At 38.2% G+C, this 25,487-nt stretch overlaps 2 protein-coding genes and 2 pseudogenes across 5 annotated transcripts in view; 2 read left to right on the top strand and 2 right to left on the bottom strand.

Annotated features, from left to right (window-relative positions):
• LOC125109829 (zinc finger X-linked protein ZXDB-like) overlaps positions 1–148 on the bottom strand; it is a 35,163-nt gene extending 35,015 nt beyond the window's left edge. The window contains exon 1 of the mRNA XM_047746948.1: positions 145–148. Coding sequence (XP_047602904.1) covers positions 145–148 — 4 coding nt within the window. The remainder of the gene's footprint in view (positions 1–144) is intronic.
• The window catches only part of PSME4 (proteasome activator subunit 4), a 115,244-nt gene continuing 89,864 nt past the window's right edge, over positions 108–25,487 (top strand). For 2 of the 4 annotated variants that reach the window (XM_047743851.1, XM_047743852.1), the window contains exons 1-3: positions 109–388; positions 19,438–19,578; positions 20,194–20,310. In XM_047743851.1, the coding sequence (XP_047599807.1) occupies positions 147–388; positions 19,438–19,578; positions 20,194–20,310 (500 nt within the window). In that variant the 5' untranslated portion in view covers positions 109–146. Of the gene's footprint in view, positions 389–19,437; positions 19,579–20,193; positions 20,311–25,487 lie in introns of all 4 variants that reach the window. The other 2 variants (XM_047743854.1, XM_047743853.1) reach the window with 2 other exon arrangements.
• Positions 7,511–7,689, top strand: LOC125110093 (uncharacterized; annotated as a pseudogene).
• LOC125108288 (DNA-binding protein inhibitor ID-2-like) lies at positions 22,075–22,649 on the bottom strand (annotated as a pseudogene).

The raw sequence follows: 25,487 nt of genomic DNA on the forward strand, positions 1-25,487 counted from the left end.
GGGGAGGGGGCCCAGCGGTCGGGCCGAGGGCGACGGGCCGCCGGCGGGCGCGGGGCGACGACGACGCGGAGGAGGCGGAGCCCGGAGAGGGGTGGGGGTCGGGGAGGGTTAGGGTGGGAGGGGGTGGGGGGGGTGTCCCTAGGCTCATGGAGCCGGCCGAACGGGCGGACGGCAGGGATCCCCCGGAGCCCGGTGGGCGTCCCGGCCCGGACCCGCGGGGCTTCGTCCCTCAGAAGGAGATCGTCTACAACAAGCTGCTGCCCTATGCCGAGCGGCTGGACGCCGAGTCAGACTTGCAGCTGGCCCAGATCAAAAGCAACCTGGGCCGGGCCGTGCAGCTCCAAGAGCTGTGGCCCGGGGGCCTTTTCTGGACCAGGAAACTCTCCACGTAAGTGTGTACGGGCCTGTACGGTGGGCGGGGGTGGGGTGGGGAGCAAAGGCTCTGGGGTGGGGGGCGTCCGGGGTGGGTGGGAGGTGGCTCTTTGTCCGTACCGGACCGCTGGACTCAACTCTGCCCTGACTCTAGCCAGTGGTCCGGGAGCATTAGTCTGAGAATCGCGACAAGAAGCCTGGGAAGCACTCAAGTGCCCTCCCTGACACTTTCCTGTCGGACCTCCTCGGTCCTTACGAGCCCTCTACGTCCTCCTCAGCTGCCTCTCCCCCAAGGATTCGGGTTGTTGTCTTCCGACCTGCGGGGCCCTGGGGAGCCTGAGGGTACCGGGCTCCCAGGGAAAGAGGTGAGCGGTCCCCCAAAGGTCCTCCTTGGACCTTTAAAGACTTATGGGGGAGCAACTATTGACTTTTCCTGTTGCTTGCTCCGGCTTTTCTCTACGGTCTCCGCCTCTTCGTATCCCTCAATTCATGTCTCGTAACTTTCTGAATGGGTAGGAGGCCGTAGGGAACTTGTAGGTTCTGCTTTTTTGGGCCTGCTCAGTCTTTGTGGCTTTGATTGAAATTGGTTTAAAATCAGCCCTTACCACATTCTCGGGCTGTATACGAGACGTTAATGTTGAGAATGTTGAGTCTTAGAACCTCCGGGAAGTGTGTTTCTCTTGACATTTCCTTTGGAAATGTGCAACCCTAAGGAGAATAGAGAAGAGAGCTGTCAGATTGTCTAGGGCGTTATGAGTACCTGGCTTGTGTTAGTTTTTGAGTCTCTCAGATGAATATAGATGACCTAAATCAGTTTCAGTTGTTGTATTATTCTTTTATTACTGCTACTGGTTTTTGTTTTGTTTTGTTTTTTGATTTTTGTTTTGTTTTTTTTTTGCACAAACATCCAGCAGACTTTAGTGCCACTGAAAGTAAGGGGGAAAGAAGTAAAAATACAGTCTGGGAGGAAAGGTAGAGACTACATATATATCCATTTATGTCCAAATAACCAGCAAGATGGGCATCTTCACTGTGTCAGAAGTGCTTTTTAAGAAAGTTTTGCTATATCTTGTTTGGTTAACTGTACACAAAATCTGGTAACATTGTATGTTCATGCATGTGGGTATGGATGGATAATAAACACACAAGACATAAGTTACCTCTCCAGTGTTTACCCAAATCTGCTGAGTGAACTGGGTGATGACTCAGGGTTTTGTAGTGCAATAGTCTTCTCAACATTTCCTCACAAGATGATTCTTATCTGCCAGTTATTAGGGAGCCTCTGACAAATTTCTCATCTCCTCTTGATGGTGGTGGTGGGGGTAGTAATACCTTTTTAATGAAGACAAAACTAAAACACTTAATTTACCCTTTTCAAAGAGTGACGTAAAATATCAAGGTTAACAGCTCTTCCCTGATTAGAGAATGGAGAAGTTTGTGTATTTAGGATTAATAGGAGACTTTGGGAAAAAAAGTAATGCAACCGGGGGAAGAACCACTTTCAGTCAAAACAGAGAAATGTTTTATAATTGATTAACATCAAATGATATTTCAAGTGAATCTCCTATGTGTTTGTGTTACTTAGGCACAATAAAAATAAAGTTATTTTGTTAGTTCCAGTAATTCCTGTATTTCGATCACTCTTGTTAGATTTACCAGAGAATAACCATTTTGGAGGACACAGCTTTTAAGATTTTTTTTTTTTTGGACAGAGAGAGAGAGAGGAGAGAGAGATCACAAGCAGGCAGAGAGGCAGGCAGAGAGAAAGGGGGGGCAGGCCCCCCGCTGAGCAGAGAGCCCAATGTGGGGCTCGATCCCAGGACCCCGAGATCATGACCCCAGCTGAAGGCAGAGGCTTAACCCATTGAGCCACCCAGGCGCCCCAGGACACAGCTTTTAAATGCACAGTGTATAAGTATACCAATGTGTGAATGCGTATCTGGTTTGGATTTCTGAATCTGGAATCTACACAGATTTAAGCATTGTTTTCTGACATATTACTGAACTTGGCAAATTAGCACCTAGAGTTGGATTATTTTTCGCTTATTAAGTATAAGTAGCTTTTACCTAGAAATGGCTAAAAATACAGTGGAGATAGTCCTTGGTGTTGAGGCTAGATTGCAGTTAGTAAGTCTTATTAGCCTGTGAACCCCGAACCATTCAATGCTGTCAGAATTTTATTTTGGAACAGTGGTTAAATGCTGCAAACTGATTCTCAGCATTGCACTATGAGACATTTTGAACTTGGTGGGACATGTTGTGATCTTGGTTGTATTTTTTTTTTCCTAAGTCATGTTAAGGTGACCTGTTTATAGTTGCACTTGTTTTTTAATGAGCCTTGTGTGTTGCACAAGTTTACATCTAAATGATGCCAAAACATGTGATGATAACTGTCAATTACCTGAGTAGTGATCATATTTAGCACTTTATAGAAGAATGGAAAGTAGTAATGAAAATAAAATCTAACTTCTACCAGTAGCTCTGTGACTGTGGGAAGGTTCCTTTAATCGTGTGTTTCCGTATTCTTGTGAAAGAAATGAGGGGGTTGGACCAAGTAATTCCTGAGAAACATTCCTGGTCTGGTATTTTGTGACTTTATTTTTTATCCTGTAGAGCCTCAAATAGGCCAGTGTGTATCTTTCTGCAAGGACTATTTGAGCAGCTTGTAAAGTACTGGAAATAGTTGTATATATAGATCAAGCCCATTCCTAAAGAAGACCAGAGTGTAAATGCTGTTCAGAGGCACTGGGACTGGATCTGGACCAGAAATGTACACCCCTGTTCTGGGCATCACAGGTCTGTGTTGGGTAGAGTTCTGGTTTGGGGATACTCAGGCTCCACCTCCCTTTTTTTTTACTTTTTACCTCACTTAGGGTACTTACCATCATTCTGTTTTGATCCATTTCCGAGACAGTAGGTCTGTGTAAAATCTCTGTGAAGAAAGGTTATTTCTGCATGCTTTAAAAATTGGCCCTGTGGTAAAATACAAGCTCTCTTGTATGGACAAGCTAATGTATTAGAGACATTATGTGAGGTAATAACAGAGGGAATGTTTTTAAGAAGCAGGGAAACAAATTGGGAGAGGAGAGGCACAAACCTAATGGTCTTTGGGAAACAGCAGTAAAGACAGTTTCCTGGACTCGAAGTGAAAGATGTTGATGGATAACTGGTATGGTCCATGTAGAGAATGACGGAGTTGAAGAAGGATAATCCTGAAACTTGCTTTTTTCCCCCTTGTCTCTCTGGACCTTTCATGTGAGGTAGTGAGGTCTAGTTTAAAGACCTCAGTTATCTATACCTGGCTTTGCTGTGAACATTCTTACCATCTTGGTCTTGTTTAACCTCTCTCAGCTTTAGGGTCCTCTTTTGAAAAGTGGGAGGAGTGTAGACTTTTTGTGGTTTTTCAAACTTAAAACTTATCCATGGACTGTTCTATAAAAGCAAAATCTTAAACCTGGTATTGGGCTCCTTGGACAGGATAAAGTTGCACTGATTTTTTTTTTTTTCTTTCTTTTTAACAGTTCACTGATCATATAACCCCCTAAAGCCTGCTCAGGGCTCTGAAACATACTGTTTGAAAAATCATTGAGTTAGTCCCAAAGGGTCTTTCTAGCTTTCTGTTCCTTTAAAATGATCTGGAGGAGGGAAAACAAGTGAATAGCCTACTATTTCCTACAAGTTTACCCCATCCATAATGCTTTCTTTCTTTCATGTTTCTTTCTTTCTTTCTTTCTTTCTTTCTTTCTTTCTTTCTTTCTTTTTTTAAGCAGAATTTTGATTTTAGTGAAGGATGTGCACTTGGTGTATTATGAAACAAATTTAAATGTCTTATTTGTTATAATGAAATGTTATATTCTGTGCTGTTTTATTACAATGAAATGACTCTATTATACTGACAAATCATTTCATTTGCTAATTAAACTGTAACTTCCTTGTTTAATTATTATTAAGAACATGATTAGCCTTCCTGGATAGGAATTGGATTATCCCAGTTGAAACCGCATAATGTTTTTAATTAGATTACATAACCACCGGAAACTTAAGTTTAGTCAAGATATGAATTATCAAATACACTGAACTTCTTTTGTGGAAAGTAATAATCTGACCACAAGAGCACCCATATTTGTATCATCTCTGTGTTGGGGGAGAAAGTAGAAAATGCTAACCACTGAATCTCAGCTATTAACATGATATACTTATTTGGATATCTAATGTTTAAGTGTTGAAATTGTGAAGTACACGATAAATAGAAGTGCTTTTTACTTGTAAAAAGTCTTGAAATCTTGACAGATTACCACATTGATCAGTGAGCACCAGTTAGGGAAAATAGTGGAAAAGTTTTCCACAAACTTTTCCACTATTTTCCCTAACTGGTGCTTTGTTATTATATGACCCCACTCAAAACAGGAACTAGAATTTCTTTGTTGAATTGATTTGAAAGCTGATTTTCCATAGAAAAAGCAAAGTAAGTTAATTAAATTATTTTGGAGGACATAAATTTTTCTGACGGAGTTGTATAACAGCACAATAAACTGTCCTTTACCTTTCTTTCTTTCTTTCTTTCTTTCTTTCTTTCTTTCTTTCTTTCTTTCTCTTAAAGATTTTATTTATTTATTTGACAGACAGAGATCACAAGTAGGCAGAGAGGCAGGCAGAGAGAGAGGGAGGGTGTAGGCTCCCGCTGAGCAGAGAGCCCAATGTGGGGCTTGACTCCAGGACCCTGAGATCACCACCTGAGCTGAATGCAGAGGCTTTAACCCACTGAGCCACCCAGGCACCCCATTTCTTTTTTTTTTCTTTAAATTAACTAACTTTAGTTTTTAGAGCAGCTTTAGGTTCAGAGCAAAATTGAGCAGATAATACAGATATCCCCTGTACCTACATATGTACACATTTAATTTTTCATAGCAATCTCAAACTTAGATATTTTATATATGTATATTTGAGGCCCTTCTCATTTTTCAAACACCTTTTTAGTTTCTTTCTTGTCTTACTTTCATTCATTCTTTCTTTCTTTTTTTCTTTTTTAAGTAGGTGCCATGCCTGATTTGGGGCTTGAACTCATGACTTAGATTAAGAGTCACATCCTCCATTGACTGAGCCAGTCAGACTTCCCTCAAGAACCACTCTTAGTCATTCTTTTAAAACACCTTGTCAATTTCTTCTCACTATAACTAGTGAGGATGTTTTTGGAGAATCTCATTTGTCAATATTTTGAATAGTTTTTGAATACTTTTTAAATTTATTTTGCTTTAAACTTTTTTTATCGTGGAACATAGCAAACATGTACAAGGGAAGACAATAGTCTAGTGAACTCCAGGTACCCATAATCTGTCTTCAATTATCAACTCAAGACCAGTCATGTTCCTTCCACTCCCGTGCACCCCACCCCCCCACATTGTGTTTGAAGCATATTACTCCATTCATAAGTGCTTCCAGTATGTATCCGCAAAGGAAAAGGAATTAAACCAAAAAAGTCAATACTGATGCCATTCTCAGGCTTAGGAAAATGAACAATAATCCAACATCACTTTGATCAATCTCTTGAAATTCTACTTGCAGAATTTGTGGTTTTAATTCTGAGTTTCCATTTGCATTGTTTTGTCTAAGGTTTACTGCAGACAGACCCCATGGACAATGATTTATAATACAGCTGATTAATGAACATTTGTGTATTTTGGCATCTTTCTTCTCCCCCTCTTAATTGTGGAGACATAGAATCCATCCTGGGGCAACCAGGACTTCCTTGAATTCTCCATTTTAAAAACAAAGATACTGAGGTTCTTATTAGGTTAATAATACATAGTTGGATGCAAAGGAGTAGCGGCAGGAGTCTTGAACAAATATTTTCTGAGTGCTTTGTCAGGGGCAGGCACTGGTTTTGGCCCTTGGGATATGTTAGTGAAAGATTTCTGCCCTCTTGGGAAGTTCCAGTGCTTTTCTCTAAGCACACATTTTTGTTCTTTAAGGACAGCCTTGGCAAGTATTAGCTCCATCAAGAAACTTGAGGAAAGAAAATATGAATTCTAAGTGCATTACTTAAAAAAAAAATTCTTTTTCTGACCGTATGTTTTAATGCCCTAAATGGAGGCACTGAGAAGGGCAGTTAGGGGAAAAAATTAGTGAAACAGTACTATTTCTTGTTCAGAAATGTGAATGTATCATTTAAAAACAATTTTCCCAAGTGGTCTTGCTCCAGTAAATTGTCTTTGAAGTACATGTTCTTGACTGAAGTAAAATGGAGGCAGTTTCTTGTTTTTTTAAGGGATACTTATTTATTTAATTAGTAAATAAGGGTACAACTTCTTCACCCATTTTCTCATTTTTGAAACCTGGGTGTTAACTTTTCTGTTAAATGAAACATTTCTAGTGAATCTTCTCTCACTGCTCTCCTTTTCTCCTTTTTAATACAAAATCCAAATCTGTGTTTTTTTCTAACCTGTGTAGAAAATTAGATCAAAATCTCATACAGTGTGAATGGCAAGCTGAGAACAGGGTAATAAAAGCAACAACAAGCAAACAACAACCAAAAAAACCTTTAATATTCATTGACATGGCCACTGGAATGTTAAAAGCAGCACATACTATAAATATTCCCATTTGGAATCTTGAGGTTGGCTACTTCCATATTCGGCCTACACTCAGCATTTCTTCCCTTTTAGTGCACTCTCTTGATCCCTTGTTAGTGCTTTCGTAGTCTTTGTGTATTATCTTCCCTCTACTGTGAGCCTTCTTGAGGTCAATGTCCTCTATGTTTACTTCCTTTTCTCCTCTCCCGGCATTTACTACAGCGGTACAGCATTGTGTATACATTCCTTTGTACTCAATTATATTGTAATTAATTTTTTTGTTCTTTGTAAACTAAAGCGTTATGGAATTCTAAGAAATTACTACTTACACAGTCAAAATGGAGAAAACAAATATGGGATGAGATCTAGTTTAATATGGGATTCAAAAGAAAGTTACATATTTAGTAAAAGAAATGGAGGGAAGGAACACTTTGGTTAAAGAGGAGAATGGTGTGTTTCATAATCAAAAGTGGGAGTCTGGGGGAGTGGGTTTAGCAAAGTTAATTAGAGAAGAAAGCAGATTATATTGGTTGCATTGATGAGTTTGAGACTTTATTTAAAAATCTGTAAGCTTTGCGCAGTGGCAGTATCGTAGCCAATGAGGTTTATCCGAGGCGCGATTATTGCTAATTGAAAAATAAATCTGTAATAATTGCTATGTTTAAATATTTAATACTAAATAATTTAGAGTGTAGTTAATACAGTTTTTGAATAGGTGAACCATACAGTTTTGGTAGTGATCATCACCTTTTTATGCTAGTTTGACTTTTTTTTTTCCCCAAAATAATTAGACCCTAAATTTTAGAATCTAAAAATAAAGAGGTGCCTGGCTGGTTCAATTAGAAGAGCCTGCAATTAATTCTTGATCTCAGGGTTGTGAGTTCGAGCCCCACATTAGGTGTAGAGATTACCTAAAAAGAAAAAAAAGCTTTAAAAAAAAATCAAAATATGGTAAATATTTTTCCCTTCTCATGAAAAAAAGTAACACTATTGCAGCTGTGAAATGGGTTTGAGAATAGTATTGTAGTTCAAATAAATTGGAAACTGCTTAAGAATTATTTTTTTTTAATTTTTTTATTTTTTTCAGCATAACAGTATTCATTATTTTTGCACCACACCCAGTGCTCCATGCAATCCGTGCCCTCTACAATACCCACCACCTGGTGCCCCCAACCTCCCACCCCCCACCCCTTCAAAATTCTCAGATCGTTTTTCAGAGTCCATAGTCTCTCATGGTTCACCTCCCCTTCCAATTTCCCTCAACTCCCTTCTCCTCTCCATCTCCCCTTGTCCTCCATGCTATTTGTTATGCTCCACAAATAAGTGAAACCATATGATAATTGACTCTCTCTGCTTGACTTATTTCACTCAGCATAATCTCTTCCAGTCCCGTCCATGTTGCTACAAAACTTGGGGATTCATCCTTTCTTTCTTTTTTTTTTTTTTTTACAGCTTTATAAACATATATTTTTATCCCCAGGGGTACAGGTCTGCGAATCGCCAGGTTTACACACTTCACAACACTCACCATAGCACATACCCTCCCCAATATCCATAACCCCACCCCCTCTCCCAACCCCCTCCCTGGAAACTGCTTAAGAATTATTAAAAATGCTTTCTAATCTCCTAATGGTAGGTGCTCTAAAAGAAATGTGTTAGTAATCTTTGGGCTCTTAAGTATGAGTATTTCATCTTGTTTTCTGACATGCTTCTTTTTTAAACCAAGGATGAAATAGAAGCTTTTAGAGTAAGAAACTTTATGAATGCAATCTTTTGCATTAGAATGTTTATATTTTGGGCAGATTCCTAAAGAGTTTAGTTATGAAGGAAGGTGGGTTACTTCCAGACATCCCAGTAAGTAAAATATTTTCAAATTTCTGCCAACATATACCAAACAGAGGTCTCTATTTTGTGTATGGCAGGAAAACAGTTATTTAACAGATTCTGGAATGATTTAAAATGTGATTTTTTTAAAAGATTTTATTTATTTGACAGAGAGAGGGATCACAAGTAGGCAGAGAGGCAGGCAGAAAGAGGGGGAAGCAGGCTCCCCGCTGAGCAGAGAGCCCAATGCTGGGCTTGATCCCAGGACCCTGAGATCATGACCTGAGCCGAAGGCAGAGGCTTAACCCACTGAGCCACCCAGGCACCCCTGGGTGTTTTTTTTTTTTTTTTAAATCATAATTAAATAGGCAAGTATCTTAAAACTTTTTCATTTTGTGGGGCTTTTTTTTTTTTTGTAGTTTGTATGGCCTCACGATTTTTCATTTGTATGTTTATTCATTAGTGCTTAATAGAGAATTTTTCATTTGTGGGTTATGACCAAAGGGTTGTGAAATCCTTTTAGTTTTTTCTTTTGAGGGGTTTGTTTGTTAGTAAACTAAATTAGAATTATTAGAGTAAACTTAGAAGTAATAAGGGTGAATATTTAGGACTTAAATTTCAGGTGTTTTTTTTTTTTTAAAGATTTTATTTATTTATTTGACAGAGAGAGATCACAAGTAGGCAGAGAGGCAGGCAGAGAGAGAGGAAGGGAAGCAGGCCTCCTGCTGAGCAGCGAGCCCGATGCGGGACTCGATCCCAGGACTCTGGGATCATGACCTGAGCCGAAGGCAGCGGCTTAACCCACTGAGCCACCCAGGCGCCCAAATTTCAGGTTTTTATATGAGCTTTTTTTTTTCCAGTTTTATACATGTTTATGTATGTACTGGGTTATATATTTATAACAGTGGATTGTGGCTCCCGAAATATGAAAGCTACTGATTTTACAGGTTTCTGTAATTCAGATCATTGGGTCAACACCTACACCTTGAGCCACAAAGATAAAAGGGGTAAAAATGAAAAGTTGCAACAGTTTAAAAAATCAGTCAACTGGGAGATCTTACAGGAGAGCATTAGTTAATAGATTATTGAATGAGTGGCATAGATACGACCTACCATATGTTAAGGCCTCAGAGTGTGCCAGCACTAAGCTAATGACTTTACATTCATTATTTCACTTAATTTTCACAAACAACCCTATGAATTGTAGGTACGTTTGTTATCCCAGTTTTACACTTGAAGAAATGAAACTTAGGTAATGTATTAGCTGATTTGTCTGATGACCACAGGGCTTTCTCTTAACCATGTGTCCCAGAGGAAGCAAACTCCCAGGCTGTATAGCCTGGGAAGACTACCTGGGGAAGAACTGCACCTGAGTCTTGAGGTGGAATTTGGTTAGGTAAGCAGGAATTTTGAGAAAGCCATTTAACATGGGGGAACAGAGATATGAACAAGTTGACCCCATAACTGTTAAAGTAGGTGCTTGGAGCATTATACTGAAAGACTTAAGTTATCTGTGTCCCTCTAGGCTTTATGCTCCAGGACCATTTGTTACTTTCCATTCCCTTTTGCCATGTCTGGCTCTTAACTGACATTCAGTAAAGCATTTCAAGAGATGAGTGCCCCTTGTCCATGACTCCAGAGAGAAGCAACTGGGAAAAGAAGAGAGGGATCATTATTAGATATTAATAGTGAATGACTGTATTACTCCAGAAATTGTCATGTCAGTTTTAATAAGTCATAAAGAATATAACTCGGAAATACAATATGCTGAAGCTCTGGTGAAAATGTTTAGCCTGTGGTATAGATCGGATAAAGAGAAGAGTGTGTACCTCAGACCTCCTTGTCTATTTAGAGCCTTCTATCAGAAATACTATACTTGGTAAAGATAATAGACCTGTTTTATAGTGTGTTTCGGAAACCTACTCAATATTTTAAGGCCGATTTGCTTAATTTGGTAAAATATTTATTGTTAGTTTAAAGATTTTTTTTTCTTTTAAAGATAGAACTAGTTCTCGTGAGCTCTTTTTAATTACAAAAGCCAGTATATTTCTCAAGAAATACATTTGGTCAGCCAAAAAAATGTTTCTCAGAACACCCACCTTGTTTCAGTCTTTGGTTAGAGTTGAGGGTTACATATGTATGTAGGCATGTCCCTGTCATCCTTACCTGTCAGTCATCTAAAGAAATAAAATAACGTATACATGTATAACTCCAGTAAGAAATAGAATGTGGAAAACACTCAAGTTTGGTATAAGCTATTAAAGGACAGAGAGGACAGATATAGCAATTTTGGTTGGGAATGAAGGAAGACTCTGCAAAAGAGGAAGACTTAAAGGATAGCTAGGCTTCTAAGGATATGAACAACTAATTCACAAGAAAATATATAGTAAGCAAATATCTTAAGGTATATTTAGACTCATAACTAAAGAAATATTATTTGAAGCAGATTACATTTTTAATGATTTAAATCGATTTTAAACTGTATCTGTACTCCAGTCAGTCTGCAAAGGTGCAGTGGTTCTCAAATGTAGTGAAACGTCCGGGAAGCATACAAACAACTGGTCCTTGGGGCTCCACTGTAGATCAGTTAAATCAGAATGTTTTTCTTGTACATCAGTCAGTTATTCACCACTGTAGCCTTGTGAGGAAACCAAGGCTTTACAAATAGGTTAAATGACTTGCCCAAGGGACTGGCCTAGAGCATTTTGAATTCTCTGCAAATTTGTAGAACCTTGCTGCTCCTGCTGGCTTGGCTGTCGTGTTGAAATCAATAAATATTCTGGCTATTCAAAGTTGATTATAATGTTGGGAGTTGCAAAGTAATCTAGAGCATAGCAATGTAAGATATTCTCCACTTTAGATAAGTCCTAATTTGCCTTTCTTCCATATCAGCAGACACTTGGAATTGATATTCTTTATTGTTTTTTGTTTTGTTTTGTTTTGTTTTGTGATGGTGTATTCCTTTTCTTGATCCTCAGCTTGACCTCTTTGGAAGTGAAATGAGAGAGTAAGGAACATTCTCTTGGTTGTGTCTTTTTGTCACAGAAGAATGCTGTTTTTGCTCTTCCTCTCCCTAGACCTGTCTCCTGTGCCTGTTCCTGCCTCTTTCCTCAAATGGCTCAGATTTTCTTGACCCTCGGTTGCTTATTCAGAGTGATAATGGCTTTCTAATCTTTGAAGATTCAGTTCAGTGGACACTCATCTATGATGAAACATTGGTTTAAAAAAAAAAATCACAAAACTCTACTTCATTTGTCTCCCTTATTTCTGTGTATTTCGTTTTCCAGTACATATTTCGTCACATCTAGAAGGGCATTTTGAATACATGGGTTATTGAGTGAAAAGAGAAAGGGGGATTTATGAGAAAAGCCTACATTTTATCTGTTCATTCACTCTTCCTAGTAATGAGAAGCTGTATCTGCATTTTTAATATTATGTGTTATGATGAAGGAGTTAGTCCCGTAATCAAGTCAAGGTAATTAATTCCTGATCTTCTGGCTTTCTCCACACATTTTGCCTTTTTAAATTTTTTCATTGGTGATATCTTAGGAACAGAAGGAAAAGACAGTAAAGTGCGGAGGAAGGTTGGTTTTGTTTTGTTTTGTTTTGTTCTGGTTAGAGGGAAGAGTTTTTTTAGGTATCTCATTGACAAGTATTTTAAAGCAAATAAAATGACCATGACCATTGTCAGGTATGAAGACATAGTTTTAAAAATTCTTATGTCTCACATTTATTCAGATATTTTACATTTTAGTACAGTTTTATTGTTTTAAAATGTAATTCCTATACATTTCTCTTAGAGAAATTTCCTTTTTTTAAAGATTTTATTTATCTGAGAGAGAGAGAGAATGAGCAGGGGGCTGGAGAAGAGGGACAGGGAGAAGCAAACTCCCTGCTGAGCAGGGAGCCCCATATAGGTAGGGCTCAGTCCCAGGACCCTGAGACCATGACCTGAACCAGAGTCAGACACTTAACCAACTGAGTCACTCAAGCGCCCTCTTTCAGAGAAATTTCTAATTAATCTTTTTGTTGATATTATGAATGGACAGTTTACCTCCATTCACCACTATTTTTTATCTGGTTACTGTAAGGAAGGCTGCCGATTTCAAGAAACATAGTCTGTGGCTTTTCTTATTCAGTCTAAAAGTGGGATTTTTTGTTGCTGATTTTAGATGTTTTAGGGAAAATCATAGCATTGATGACAGCATTGTTTTACCCTTCCTGAAACAGTTACCCCTATTTGTGTTTCCTAGTTTGCTCTTTAATCCCTAGATTCAGAATAATGCTAAGTAATAATAGTAAGAACAGTCATTATTGTCTTGAATCTGGTTTTAAAGGTTGTGCCTTTAAAGGATTTTGGTTTTAAAGGAAGTGCTTCTTAGAGGGGGAATGCCCTAAATCAGATATTGGCTATTGAATTTTTAAGACTGTGTGTTTTTAAATAATTTGGTTTCTTTTTGTTATACTGTGTTAATGTTTTCTAATTTATATTTTATTATAGACTTTTTGTCCAGAATAATGTCCGTATTAGAATTAAGTGAGTTTGTGACCAGTTGTCTAGGTATTCCATAGAAGATTAAAAAGAGGGCACAGTTTCTGTAATCTCAGTTTTTGTCTTTTAAAGTCAGCTTTATTAATTATATAATTTTAATTACTTTTAGTTGAAGTCTGATTGAAATGTTAGAGACATACAGTCATTGATTTTGTTGCTGCTATTCAGCACATAAAATTTCATTTTCTTTATCAAGACTAGTTATCAGGTATATGGTATACTTGTATCAGGAGACACATGATCCCTGGCTCTCTTTTGGTGATGTTAATAGCCATTGTACATTCTTTAGAGATTTCAAAATGGTTCTTTGCTTATTAGCTGAAGTTCTCTAAAAAACTTTTATACCTGAACTATTGTTTACCCTGAGGTACAATTCCTGTAGAAGCCAGGATAAATGTTTCATTGGTTCTCTTTATTTACCAGTTGTGTGTGTTTTTTTTTAAGATTTATTAATTTTAGAGTGAGAGGGGGAGGAGAGCACGTGCCCATGCAAGCACGGGGAGGGCAGAAGGAGAGAATCTCAAGCAGACTCCCAGCAGACTCCCAGCTGAGCATGGGCTCCTTGGAGGGAGTGCTGAATCTGACTGCTGAGATCACAACCTGAGCTGAAATCCAGAGTCCGAGGCTTAACGGGATTGAGCCACCCACACACCCTCTTTACCAGTTTTTAAGATAATGACTTGGTTCGATACCATTCTTCCAAGGGCATAACCTGTGGGGTTTTCTTTTGTTTGTATTTAATATTTTTTAGTTTCATTATGAACTCAATGGATTTAAACATACATTACAGTCAGTTACCATTGTTCATGCTCTGATGTCATTTTTGGTTAGTGAGAACCATACAACTTGACTCCTGTGCTGTTTTAAGTAGGACTTTAGTAATCTTTGATAAGGGCTGTTTTTATTAAGGGAAACGTAGAAATGCAGAAATATTCATTACCTGATCTTAAACATTGTATTTTATAACAGAAATTTGATATGAAATGTTTTTACATGTTAATTCTAATTACAAAAATAATGCCTTCTTACTTTAGAAAGTTAGAATAAACAAAGTTATATAGGAGAACATGAAAATCACTCTGTTTTACCACATAGAGGTAATGTGTTATGGTGTTTATTTTATCTTTTACTCTTTATGATTATGTATTTTTCTCTGGTTATATTCATATATGTTTTGTATCCTGCTTTTTTAAAAAAATATTTTATTGGGACACCAGGGTGGCTTAGTTGACGTAAGCATCTGCCTTCAGCTCAGGTCATGATCCCAGGGTCCTAGGATTAAACCCCACATTGCTCTCCTTCCATGTTCTCTCTCTTAAATAAATAAATAAATCTTAAAAAACAAGAACGATTTCATTTATTTGAGAGAGAGAATGCGAGCAGGGCAGAGGGAAAGGGAAGAGCAGGCTCCCTGCTCTCGGTGTTTGGTCCCAGGACCCCCAGATCATGACCTGACGCAAAGGCAGACACTGAACCTGCTGAGCCACTCAGGTGCCCCTTGTGTCCTGCTTTTTTTCTTTATATAACATTTCATTTCATATCCACTAAAGTTCCTTAAAACCATAATTTTAAATGACTACATTTTATCTAAAGGCATAAACTACAATTTAACAAACTATTCTCTTACGTCAGCTTCCTTTTCTTTTCCCCTAGGAGAATTTTACTGCACATGTGGGTTGGCATTATGACTTTGATTTTCTAGGTTATTACTTAGGACGTACTGCTAGATGTGGGTTGATTTGTTTTGTTTTGTTTTGTTTTCCCTTAAGATTTATTTATTTATTAGAGAGAGAGCACGAACAAGGCTGGGAGAGGGGCAGAGGAAGAGGGAGAGGATCTCAAGCAGACTCCCTACTGAGTGCGGAGCCAAAATCCAGAATCAGATGCTCAACCACTCAACTGACTGAGCCACCCAGGCAGCCCTAGATGTAGAATTTTTTAAAAGCGATTGAGTGCAGCATGGGGTTTCTTGCTCACTGGGGAGCCTGCTTCTCCCTCTGCCCCTCCCCCTGCTTGTGCTCTCTCGCTTTCTCTCTCTCTCTCTCAAATAAATAAAATCTTTCAAAAAAATTTATAAGTGTTTTAAATGAATATAGTTAAACTCTTGGTTTTTAAATTTTATAGGTAAAATTCCTTTTTTTTTTTTTTTTTTGTCTTTTGACTAGGACTACCCAAAATAAAGCATTTACTTAAGATTAAATGTCATTACTAAATGTTGTACATGTTTTATAATTACAAATAGTCTTAAAGTTCTGAAATGATGTTAATTTTACTTGATTGATGGATACAGTTAGAACCTTAGAAACCCAGTGATTGCCTTGAAGAAAAATAACTGGTGAATGACAGAGCTTGTATTGAAAACCAGTATTTTTAGCCTCTCGTCAAGCTCTAATTCTTAGTTCATTTCAGTAATGTATAATTTTATATTACTTTAAACTTCCTTGTAATGAATACTAAACTATGTTCAGGATATATAGTAGAAAAAACCTTGACAGTATTCCATGCTTTATTAAATAACTACTGTTCCTGGTATGCTACTGCCTTTCTTTCCTTGAGATTAAAAATTAAAGCATTTGATTAATACACTGTAAGGTTGGGAGGAGGAAGGAAGCAGGTAAAAAGTGCTTTCGTATTATCTTTCATAGTTTTTTGCTCCTGTGGGAGGATGGAACATAATAACATCATCTGTATATTTTGGATAATTTAAGAAATATTCTGTTTAAAAGAGCAATCGTGATTGTTACCATGGTTTTCAAGTAATTTGAGACATCTAATAGTAATTTTTAGTTCTAAAACTTGAAGTGAAAATTAATTGGAAAAAGAAAAGATTATCTCTTAATATGGTTAAAAGTAGGATTTTTGAACATAAATATACAGAAAAACCAACTGGAGTAATTATTGAAAAATGAAGGTTCTTAGCCTCCACCCTGAGTATTTTTTTTAATTTCCTTTTTTTTTTTTTTTTTTTTTTTTTTAATTTTATTGCATTTCACGCTCCTGGTATTTTAATGGTCTAGATTTAAGATGGAACTCAGGGATATGCATTTTAAACAGTCTAATAGACATTTACTAGGTAATATCAAGGCACTTTTTCCAAAGTGGATATACGAGTTTATACACCCACATTCACATATGAAAGGTCCAGTTGTTCTACATTCTCACCCAAACCAGATACTATTAGGCTTTTTAGTTTTAGCCAGTCTGGTGGGTGTGAAGTGGTACTTTACTGTTGTTTTTAATTTGCTTTTACTGGTGAGTAAGGGTGTTGAGTATCTTTACATATGCTTATTAGTCATCTGTATGTTGTCTTCTCAGAAATGCCTACCTGAGTCTTTTGTGTCTTTGGGGCACCTGGGTGGCTCAGTGGGTTAAAACCTCTGCCTTTGGCTCAGGTCGTGATCCCAGGGTCCTGGGATCGAGCCCCGGATCGGGCTCTCTGCTCAGTGGGGAGCCTTCTCTCTCCCACCCCCCGCCTCTGCCTGCCTCTCTGCCTGCTTGTGATCTCTGTCAAATAAATAAATAAGATATTTTAAAAAATAAAATTAAATAGGTTGTCTTTTACTGATTTGAAGGAGTCCTTATGTAATTGGGAGTTCTCAGGTGGTTATATCTAAATATCAGATTGGGCTTTTCACTATTTTTTTTTAAAGATTTTATTTAGTGCTCGCTTCAGCAGCACACACACTATGATTTTATTTATTTATGTGAGTGAGAGCTAGAGAGAGAGAACACACAGAGGGAGAGGGAGAAAGAGAAGCAGGCTCCCCATTGAGCAGGCAGCCAGTGTGGGACTTGATCCCAGTCCCCTGGGACTATAACCTAAGCCAAAAGCAGATGCTTAACTGACTGAGCCACCCAGGTGCCCCCTGAATTTCTCAATTTTTATGAAAAACAATTATTAATTTTCTTCTTGTACTTTTGTGCTCTTCAGAATGAATTTTTCTTGGACTGCATTTTGAGAAATGCTGAGACAAGAACCACTTTCTGGTTGACAAGAACTGTTTCCTGGTTGACAGGGAAAATAGGTTTCTTTCTGAGTAATCCCCTAACATCTCTAGTTTTGTCAGCAGTTCTGCCTCCTCTAGGAATCCCCCTGTTGGTCTCTTCCTTTCATAATACTAAATTTGAGGCTCTGAATTTTGTGTTCCTAATGTTAAGCATATAGTTGTCTTTCTACTGCAATAAATGCAATGGACTGTAGCTAAGTTTTTTTGGTGGCTTAGAGCCATGTTTCCCCATTTTTTCCCCCAGAAGTATCCTAGCCACAGAGGAGAGTAACAACAGAACCCCAGAGGCATCCCCAGTCCTGGCTAGACCTGAAGTAGCCACTGAAAACAAAGGATGGCTCTTTGAACTCTGCTCCGTGTAGTTCTTAGGAGTATAGTTTGCTTTCATTTGAAAGTAGCATAGATCCTTTTACTTCAGAATTTACAGTGAACTTGAGGGGATGCTGCAGGAGGCTATACCACATTTATTCAGCATCTTCAAATACCTCTGGTAGCCCTGGGCTTAGGGTTTTTATATATTGCCTTCGCTATTCCATTTGCTTTACCAGCCCACTGTAGTTAAGAAACTTGCATGGTGATTACTGGCAGAAGCAAAACAGTATCTCGCTTTCATTGCTCTGCTGTCTGTACTATGGGGTCACAGGGTACTAAGGTGAAATCATGGGATTGTATCTTGAAACAACAGAAAAGAGCTGAATGAATAAATAAATACACAACAGTGTGAGAAAATGAAAAAGTTTTTATGTTTTTAGTGGACCAAGAATTTTGAGGAATTTATGGAAAGGAAAAGCAGTTAGATATCCTAATTTTAGAAGTTAAGCATTCATTTTGATCCTAGCTATTGGAGAAGTGCTAAAGACCATATAAGGAATATTAATTTTCTGTTAGTTTATATATTTGTCTGTAAAATGATAATTTCTCAAGGGATTTTATGATTTTTAAGTGTCCACTAATTTGTTCTAAGTAAGTTTTTGGTTACTTAAGTTTTTGTTACTTATGCATCCTCAAAATAGTCTATAATTAGTCATTCTTTTTAGGACACCTTTTCCTTTACTTAAGGTTGATGTTTTTGATTACCTTGGTTATCTAAAGTTAAAAAACTGAAAGTGTACAACTTCGAGGTAAAATACTATATGATTTTTGATAGTAACTTAATTATACTATGAGTTAACTCGCAAACATATGGTATTATGAGTTATGTAACTTGGTGTATTGTTTTAGGATTCTAAGCAAACCATTATTCTTTCTTCAAAGATTCTGTGGTTAAACAGTAAACTTTTATATATTTGTACTCTCTTGTTCTCTTTTATTCTTTATATTGTGATATGCTGTTTTTAAGTAGTTTTAGGAGTTATATATAAACAGATCATTCTCTTGAGTGAGCTTTTGCTTAATAAAAGGAAGGGGGCAGGGGAACGCCTTTCAGGGTGACTAATGGCCAAAAGACAGTGAATACCAAACAGCAATAAGACAACAGTATTGTAATTGGTCATTGACTCTTGATGAGAATTCAGTTATAATTATAAGCCTTTTGTTAATTAAATTAATATTGGTAGTCTTAATTAAAACAGAATAATTTTTCCTACATAATGAGTAGATACATAAAATGCTTAACATCGAGGACATTTGAAATTAAGGTGTCACAGTACACTTTTTTTTATTGTGGCAAAAACATAAATTTACTCTTAACAATGTTTTTTTAAGTGTACAGTACAGTATTATTAGAGATATGTACATTGTTGTACTACAGACCTTCAGAACTTTTTCATCTTAACATGACTGAAATCCCATACTCCTTGAATAACTGGTTTCCTTGTGTCCCCCACCTCCATTTGTCCCTGGCAACTACTATTCCACTTTTTGTTTCAGTGAGTTTGGTTATTTTAGATACTGCATGTAAGTGGAATCATGCAGTATTTGTCTTTTGTGATTGGCTAATTTCACATCCATGTATATGCATATACAAATACACACTGCATTTTGTTTATTCATTTATCCATTGATGGACATCCATGTTGCTTTTACACTTCGGCTATTATGAATAATGCTGCAATGAATATGGGTATGTCACCATACTTATTTTTAAAGGCTATATTGGCTTTTTTTGTTGCAGATATATTCGACTTTATGGGAGAAAATTTAGCAAAGAAGATCATGTTCTTTTTATCAAGTTATTGTACGAGCTGGTATCAATTCCGAAACTGGAAATCAGCATGATGCAGGGATTTGCCCGTCTCTTGATCAACTTGTTAAAGTAAGTAAATTTCCTGTGATTTCTCCTAACAGTTTTTGGTTTGTTTCTTCAAGGTTTTAGGCAACACAAGCTAAGTGTTCTTTGGTAAGAAGACCCAAGTCCCAAATTGCCACTTTGCAAAAAGGTTGCAGAAAATTTTATCATAAGTTTAAGCCATATGTGTTAATTAATTAAAATTCTGTCTCCTCTGTGAAGCCTTCTGTTTTGTAGCACACATGGAAACATATGTCACCTGTTGTTCGTTTCAACTAGTTCTCTTCCGTTTTATATGTGGTAAGATCCTAGAGGAGTCATGAATCATTTATTCTTTACTCCTAGGTACCCAGCACAATGCTGGAAATGTTAAATGCTTCATAGATAACATGGGAGAATAGGAAATTCATTGACAGTAATAGTGGCACAAATTTAAATCCCCCTTTTACCTGGTGCTCTTTGAGGTTTGAGCAGCAATAAGAATTTGATGCATTATTTTTCCTACTGCTGCATTCTACCAGTGAGTTGCTGTGGGTAGGGGCAGCAAGGCCCACCAGGATGACTGTCCTCGCTGTGTAGTAGGTGTAATATATAACAGCTGTACATGAGTATACTCATATATGTTTACTTTTTTTTGATTAGGAAAAAGGAACTTCTTTCAAGAGATGATTTGGAGTTACCTTGGAGACCACTTTATGACATGGTAGAAAGAATATTATATTCCAAGACAGAACATCTAGGATTAAATTGGTTTCCTAAGTAAGTTTCCTTTTAAAGTACTTCTTTGGGAACACTTGGGGGCTTTTAGAATTTGGTCATAATTGAGAAATAATTGGGTTATTTGAGATAAGCAAATATACATTTCATTGTGCTCATTTCTTTGTAACTTGACTCTTAAAATAATTTATTGCCCTCTTTAAATTATACTTGAAATTTCACTTAAGAATTTCCTACCAGGATATCTGACAGTTAACATTACCATAGTGGCCAAAGACAGCAGATTTTTGTTTGAAATCTAGTGTTTTATCATTGAAAGTAATGCACATTTGGCGTTCATCATTATATATTCACATGTGTTTTAATTCTTTAAGTAAAATGAATGCCTCAAGGAGAGGAGCTTGGCATATTCCAGAGGGTGCCCACATACCAGATAAAGAAGCATTAGTTTTAGTGACTGTTCATGGAATGCAAGCTATTCACATGCATGGCTTCTTGGTTTAGACACACTAGAATGTAATGTTTAGACATACTAGGATTGTGAATGTCTGGCTGATTATAACTTCTTTTATGTACATCCTAACTCTTCCAGATCTCTAATTCTGGTACGTTCTGTATTCTGAGTTTACAGAGTACAGTATGATGATCTGTCTTTTTTGGTAAATAGTGATTTTAGACTTGGCTGCGAAGTATCATTTCTCCCTGTTAACAAGGCTTTATCTAGTTGTGATCTAGCTCTTAATTTTTAGTCTTAGCATATTTGTCTTAAAATACTTTTAAACTTTGACTCATCTGGTTAAGTGTCTGACTTTTGAACTTAGGGCTCTGGGTTCAAGCCTTGCATTGGGCTACTTCAAGAAAACAAAAAACCCCATTTTTTCTTTTTTTTAACTTCAGATATGTTTATTATAATCTTACACAGTTTACATAAATTTGCACTTGTATTTATTTGGGTTCAGTTATAACATAGCATAATAAAAATCTAAGCACTAGGGGCACCTGGGTGGCTCAGTGGGTTAAGCATCTGCCTTCAGCTCAGGTCATGATCTCAGGGTCCTGGGATCGAGCCCCACATCGGGCTGTCTGCTCAGCAGGGAGCCTCCCTCCCCCCTCTCTCTCTGCCTGCCTCTTTGCCTACTTGTGATTCCTCTCTCTCTGTCAAATAATACAATCTTTAAAAAAAAAAAATCTAAGCACTGGTCTTCTGAAATAAAGCAGCCACTCACCATTCAGCAAACACATGATTTATTTTGTGTAAAAGGGTTAAGTTTACTAGCGTTTAAGTACATGATTACGCTTTCTTTGTATGCAGAAATATACATCTCTGCCACTATACAAGAAAACTCTAATTAAAGAGTTCACAGGCTTTTACCACACACACACACACACACACACACACACACAGAGCATTCATTAGGCTTGCATCAAAACAAAAGGGTCATTTCTGGCCGAAAGACTTCATTTAAGTAACTGAACACTGGATTCTTCTGGTGTTCACGTTCCACCTCGTTAAATTGGCAAATTCCTTAGGATTTTAGTGTTTTCACTCCCCATGGTGAAAATAGTATATAAAGAAAATCTTACAACTGCAGAAAGGGCATTTAAAAGTCTTTTTCATAAATAACTAATATCACAGTCCAGGTCAGAGAATACCCTGGGGAAGATGGTCTTAGTTTTCTTTCCATTTTAAAAAAATGTCTATTCAACTTGTTGTTCTCACTGTGAAGTGGTTGAAAAATAAGTTCAGGGGGTGCCTGGGTGGCTCATTCGGTTAAGCGTCTGCCCGCATCTGGTGTCACGATCTCAGCATCGTAATCTCATAAGTCTGCTTCTCCTTCTGCCGCTTCCTGCCTCGTGTGCACAGATGGTCTCACTGTCTCCCTCTCTCTCTAAATAAATACATGAAATCTTAGAAAAATAAGTAGTTCAGTGTCTTAAAAGAACGAATCCTGTGGATTTGTTGTTATGCAAAGAAAAGGAAAGTCATGAACACCGTGTAATTCAGCCACAGAGTGCTTTGCTGTTGTTTGACATTAATTCAGAAGCCTGCAAGGACAGGATGCTGATGCCCATGTTTAGGGTGGTCAGTGGTGCCCTGGATGCCTGGCTTTGCTCAGGTCACTAGTGGTATGGGCTGACAATAGTGGGGTGCAAGTACAGGGTAATGTGCAGGTCGAAGGTATCTTGTTGCAGGGTTTTCATCTTGCTCATCTTCTTGTTCTGGGGATGCTTGGGCACCAGCTCCATGAGTTTGGAATAACAGTTGTGTTGTACAGCAGGCTCAGCGTGTCCTCCACCAAGGCTTTGCTCCAGGAGATGACCTGGCTGTGGTCTAAAAGACTGGTTTTTCTAATGGGCCTCACTGGACTAAAGGCTTTCATGCTGTTGCGTGGGGAAGGAGAGAGCGGGAGGGAGCCAGCTGCCCAGGAGCTCATGCCTCAGCACCTGTGGAGCTTCCTGAGCTTCCTGTGCTCCGCACCAGGCTGGACTCAGAATCTTCTTCTTTTTAATAAGTAGGCTCTACAACTCGGGCCTTGAACCCACAACACTGAGATAACACCTGAGTTGAAATCAAGAGTCTGAGGCTTAACCGGCTGATCCACCCAGGCGCCTCTAAGAAAAATCTCCTAAACTATTTGTGATTGAGGTTTATGTTTAGGAAAGTTTCTACAATTTTCTTCAATTTATCTCTCCTCTCATTACCTAGAGTTGTTTGTCATACACACATGAACTCATTCCCTGAAGAGCACCATTTTATATACTTCCGTTATTTTCCTTTCTTTTTTATAAATTAAGTCCTTTAAGATTTATTTCTGTGATTTTTCTTTTTTTTTTTTTTTTAAAGATTTTATTTATTTATTTGACAGAGAGAAATCACAAGTAGGCAGAGAGGCAGGCAGAGAGAGAGGAGGAAGCAGGCTCCCTGCTGAGCAGAAAGCCCGATGTGGGGCTCGAACCCAGGACCTGGGATCATGACCTGAGCCGAAGGCAGCGGCTTAACCCACTGAGCCACCCAGGCACCCCTATTTCTGTGATTTTTCTATCTCAATTCTAGGCATGTTTTCATTATTTCGTGACTTCTTGTAGTCTCCTCAGTTCAGTTCTTTTAATCCTGAGCATTTCTCAGGCTTCACTGAAGTCAGCAGCCTTTGTTACACCCTTACCTTGAATTTTTTGAAAATGACTGCAGATGGCAGGGTGGCAGACTTCAAAAGATTCTTAGGTCATAAGTAAATAGTGAAATGATATAAATGAAAGAATTTTTTTTTTTTAAAGATTTTATCTATCCATTTGACAGAGATCACAAGTAGGCGGAGAGGCAGGCAGAGAGGGAAGCAGACTCCCTACCGAGCAGAGAGCCTGACACGGTGCTCGATCCCAGGACCCTGAGACCACGACCTGAGCCAAAGGCAGAGGCTTAACCCACTGAGCCACCCAGGTGCCCCTAAATGAAAAGAATTTTTATTTTTATTTTTATTTTTATTTTTATTTTTTTTAAGATTTTATTTATTTATTTGACAGAGAGAAATCACAAGTAGGCAGAGAGGGAGGCAGAGAGAGAGGAGGAAGCAGGCTCCCCGCTGAGCAGAAAGCCCGATGTGGGGCTCGAACCCAGGACCTGGGATCATGACCTGAGCCGAAGGCAGCGGCCCAACCCACTGAGCCACCCAGGCGCCCCAATTTCTGTGATTTTTCTATCTCAATTCTAGGCATGTTTTCATTATTTCGTGACTTGTAGTCTCCTCAGTTCAGTTCTTTTAATCCTGAGCATTTCTCAGGCTTCACTGAAGTCAGCAGCCTTTGTTACACCCTTACCTTGAATTTTTTGAAAATGACTGCAGATGGCAGGGTGGCAGACTTCAAAAGATTCTTAGGTCATAAGTAAATAGTGAAATGATATAAATGAAAGAATTTTTTTTTTTTTTAAAGATTTTATCTATCCATTTGACAGAGATCACAAGTAGGCGGAGAGGCAGGCAGAGAGGGAAGCAGACTCCCTACCGAGCAGAGAGCCTGACACGGTGCTCGATCCCGGGACCCTGAGACCATGACCTGAGCCAAAGGCAGAGGCTTAACCCACTGAGCCACCCAGGTGCCCCTAAATGAAAAGAATTTTTAAAAAATGACTGTAGATCATCCTGAATTTAGCTCCTAATTTTTGCACAGTGTTTTTGCACAGTGGTCACAAATAGAGTGGTAAGAGATCATTTCTTTCCTGAAGATTTTATGGGATTAGAACAAGGAAACCCATTTCAACCATAAAAAGAGCAAAATTCACCATGAAGCTAAAGGGTACATCTTCAAATATATTTTTACAAATATTTATTATGAAAACCCAAAATTTAGCATAAAAGTATTGTGGTGAAGCTTCCTTTTGAGTATTAATTCTGCTGGAGGAAACATGGCAGATTGATTGGGCCTTCTTAAAATATGAGGCCATTTAGGCTTTGACTGGAATCAGTGTCTTATAGATTTCAGGGACCTTTTAATTGTGTTCAAAATAAGTTATCTTTTTTTTTTTTAAGATTTTATTTATTTTTTTATTTATTTGACAGAGGCAGAAATCACAAGTAGGCAGAGAGGCAGGCGGGGGCAGGGGGAAGCAGGCTCCCCACTGAGCAGAGATCCTGATGCGGGGATCAATCCCAGGACCCTGAGATCATGACCTGAGCCAAAAGCAGATGCTTAACCCGCTAAGCCACCCAGGCACCCCAATAAGTTATCTTTTTGAAATTTTCCTGGCTGATTTTGACTGCTTCAGAAAATCTTTGGTGAATGCTAGGAGAGAGAAGGCAGTTTCTTCAATAATTTCTTCTTCAGCAAGTCCTTTACTTGCTTTTTTATAATCACGTGTCTTACTTCCTGCCCTGAGGTGTACCTTTACCAGGCAGCTGGTTCCTTTTAAGTCCTGCATGGTCACTAATACATATCTATGTCTTTCTTCTTTCCTGGAAATTTTTGTCAGAGCTTATCATTGTTAGTGTCAGTCAGTGCTTATAGTTCTCCCCTGCATCTTGATACTCTGCTTATTACCATGTCTTTTCCTGAAGCATGTCATCATTCTTGCTCTCATGGAAACCTTCTTCCTTAGAAGTTTCACTATGGCTGTTCCTGGTCTTTTGAAGAAACATCGTGTCTTTGCTGAAATCTTTGCTAGGTTTAAAGCAGGCAGCACCCCCTTCGGTATTGCGTAGTTATTCTCAAATGAAATTTGTAAG

This window comes from Lutra lutra, chromosome 9 (genome assembly GCF_902655055.1).
Source record: "Lutra lutra chromosome 9, mLutLut1.2, whole genome shotgun sequence".
Classification (NCBI taxonomy): Eukaryota; Metazoa; Chordata; class Mammalia; order Carnivora; family Mustelidae; genus Lutra; species Lutra lutra.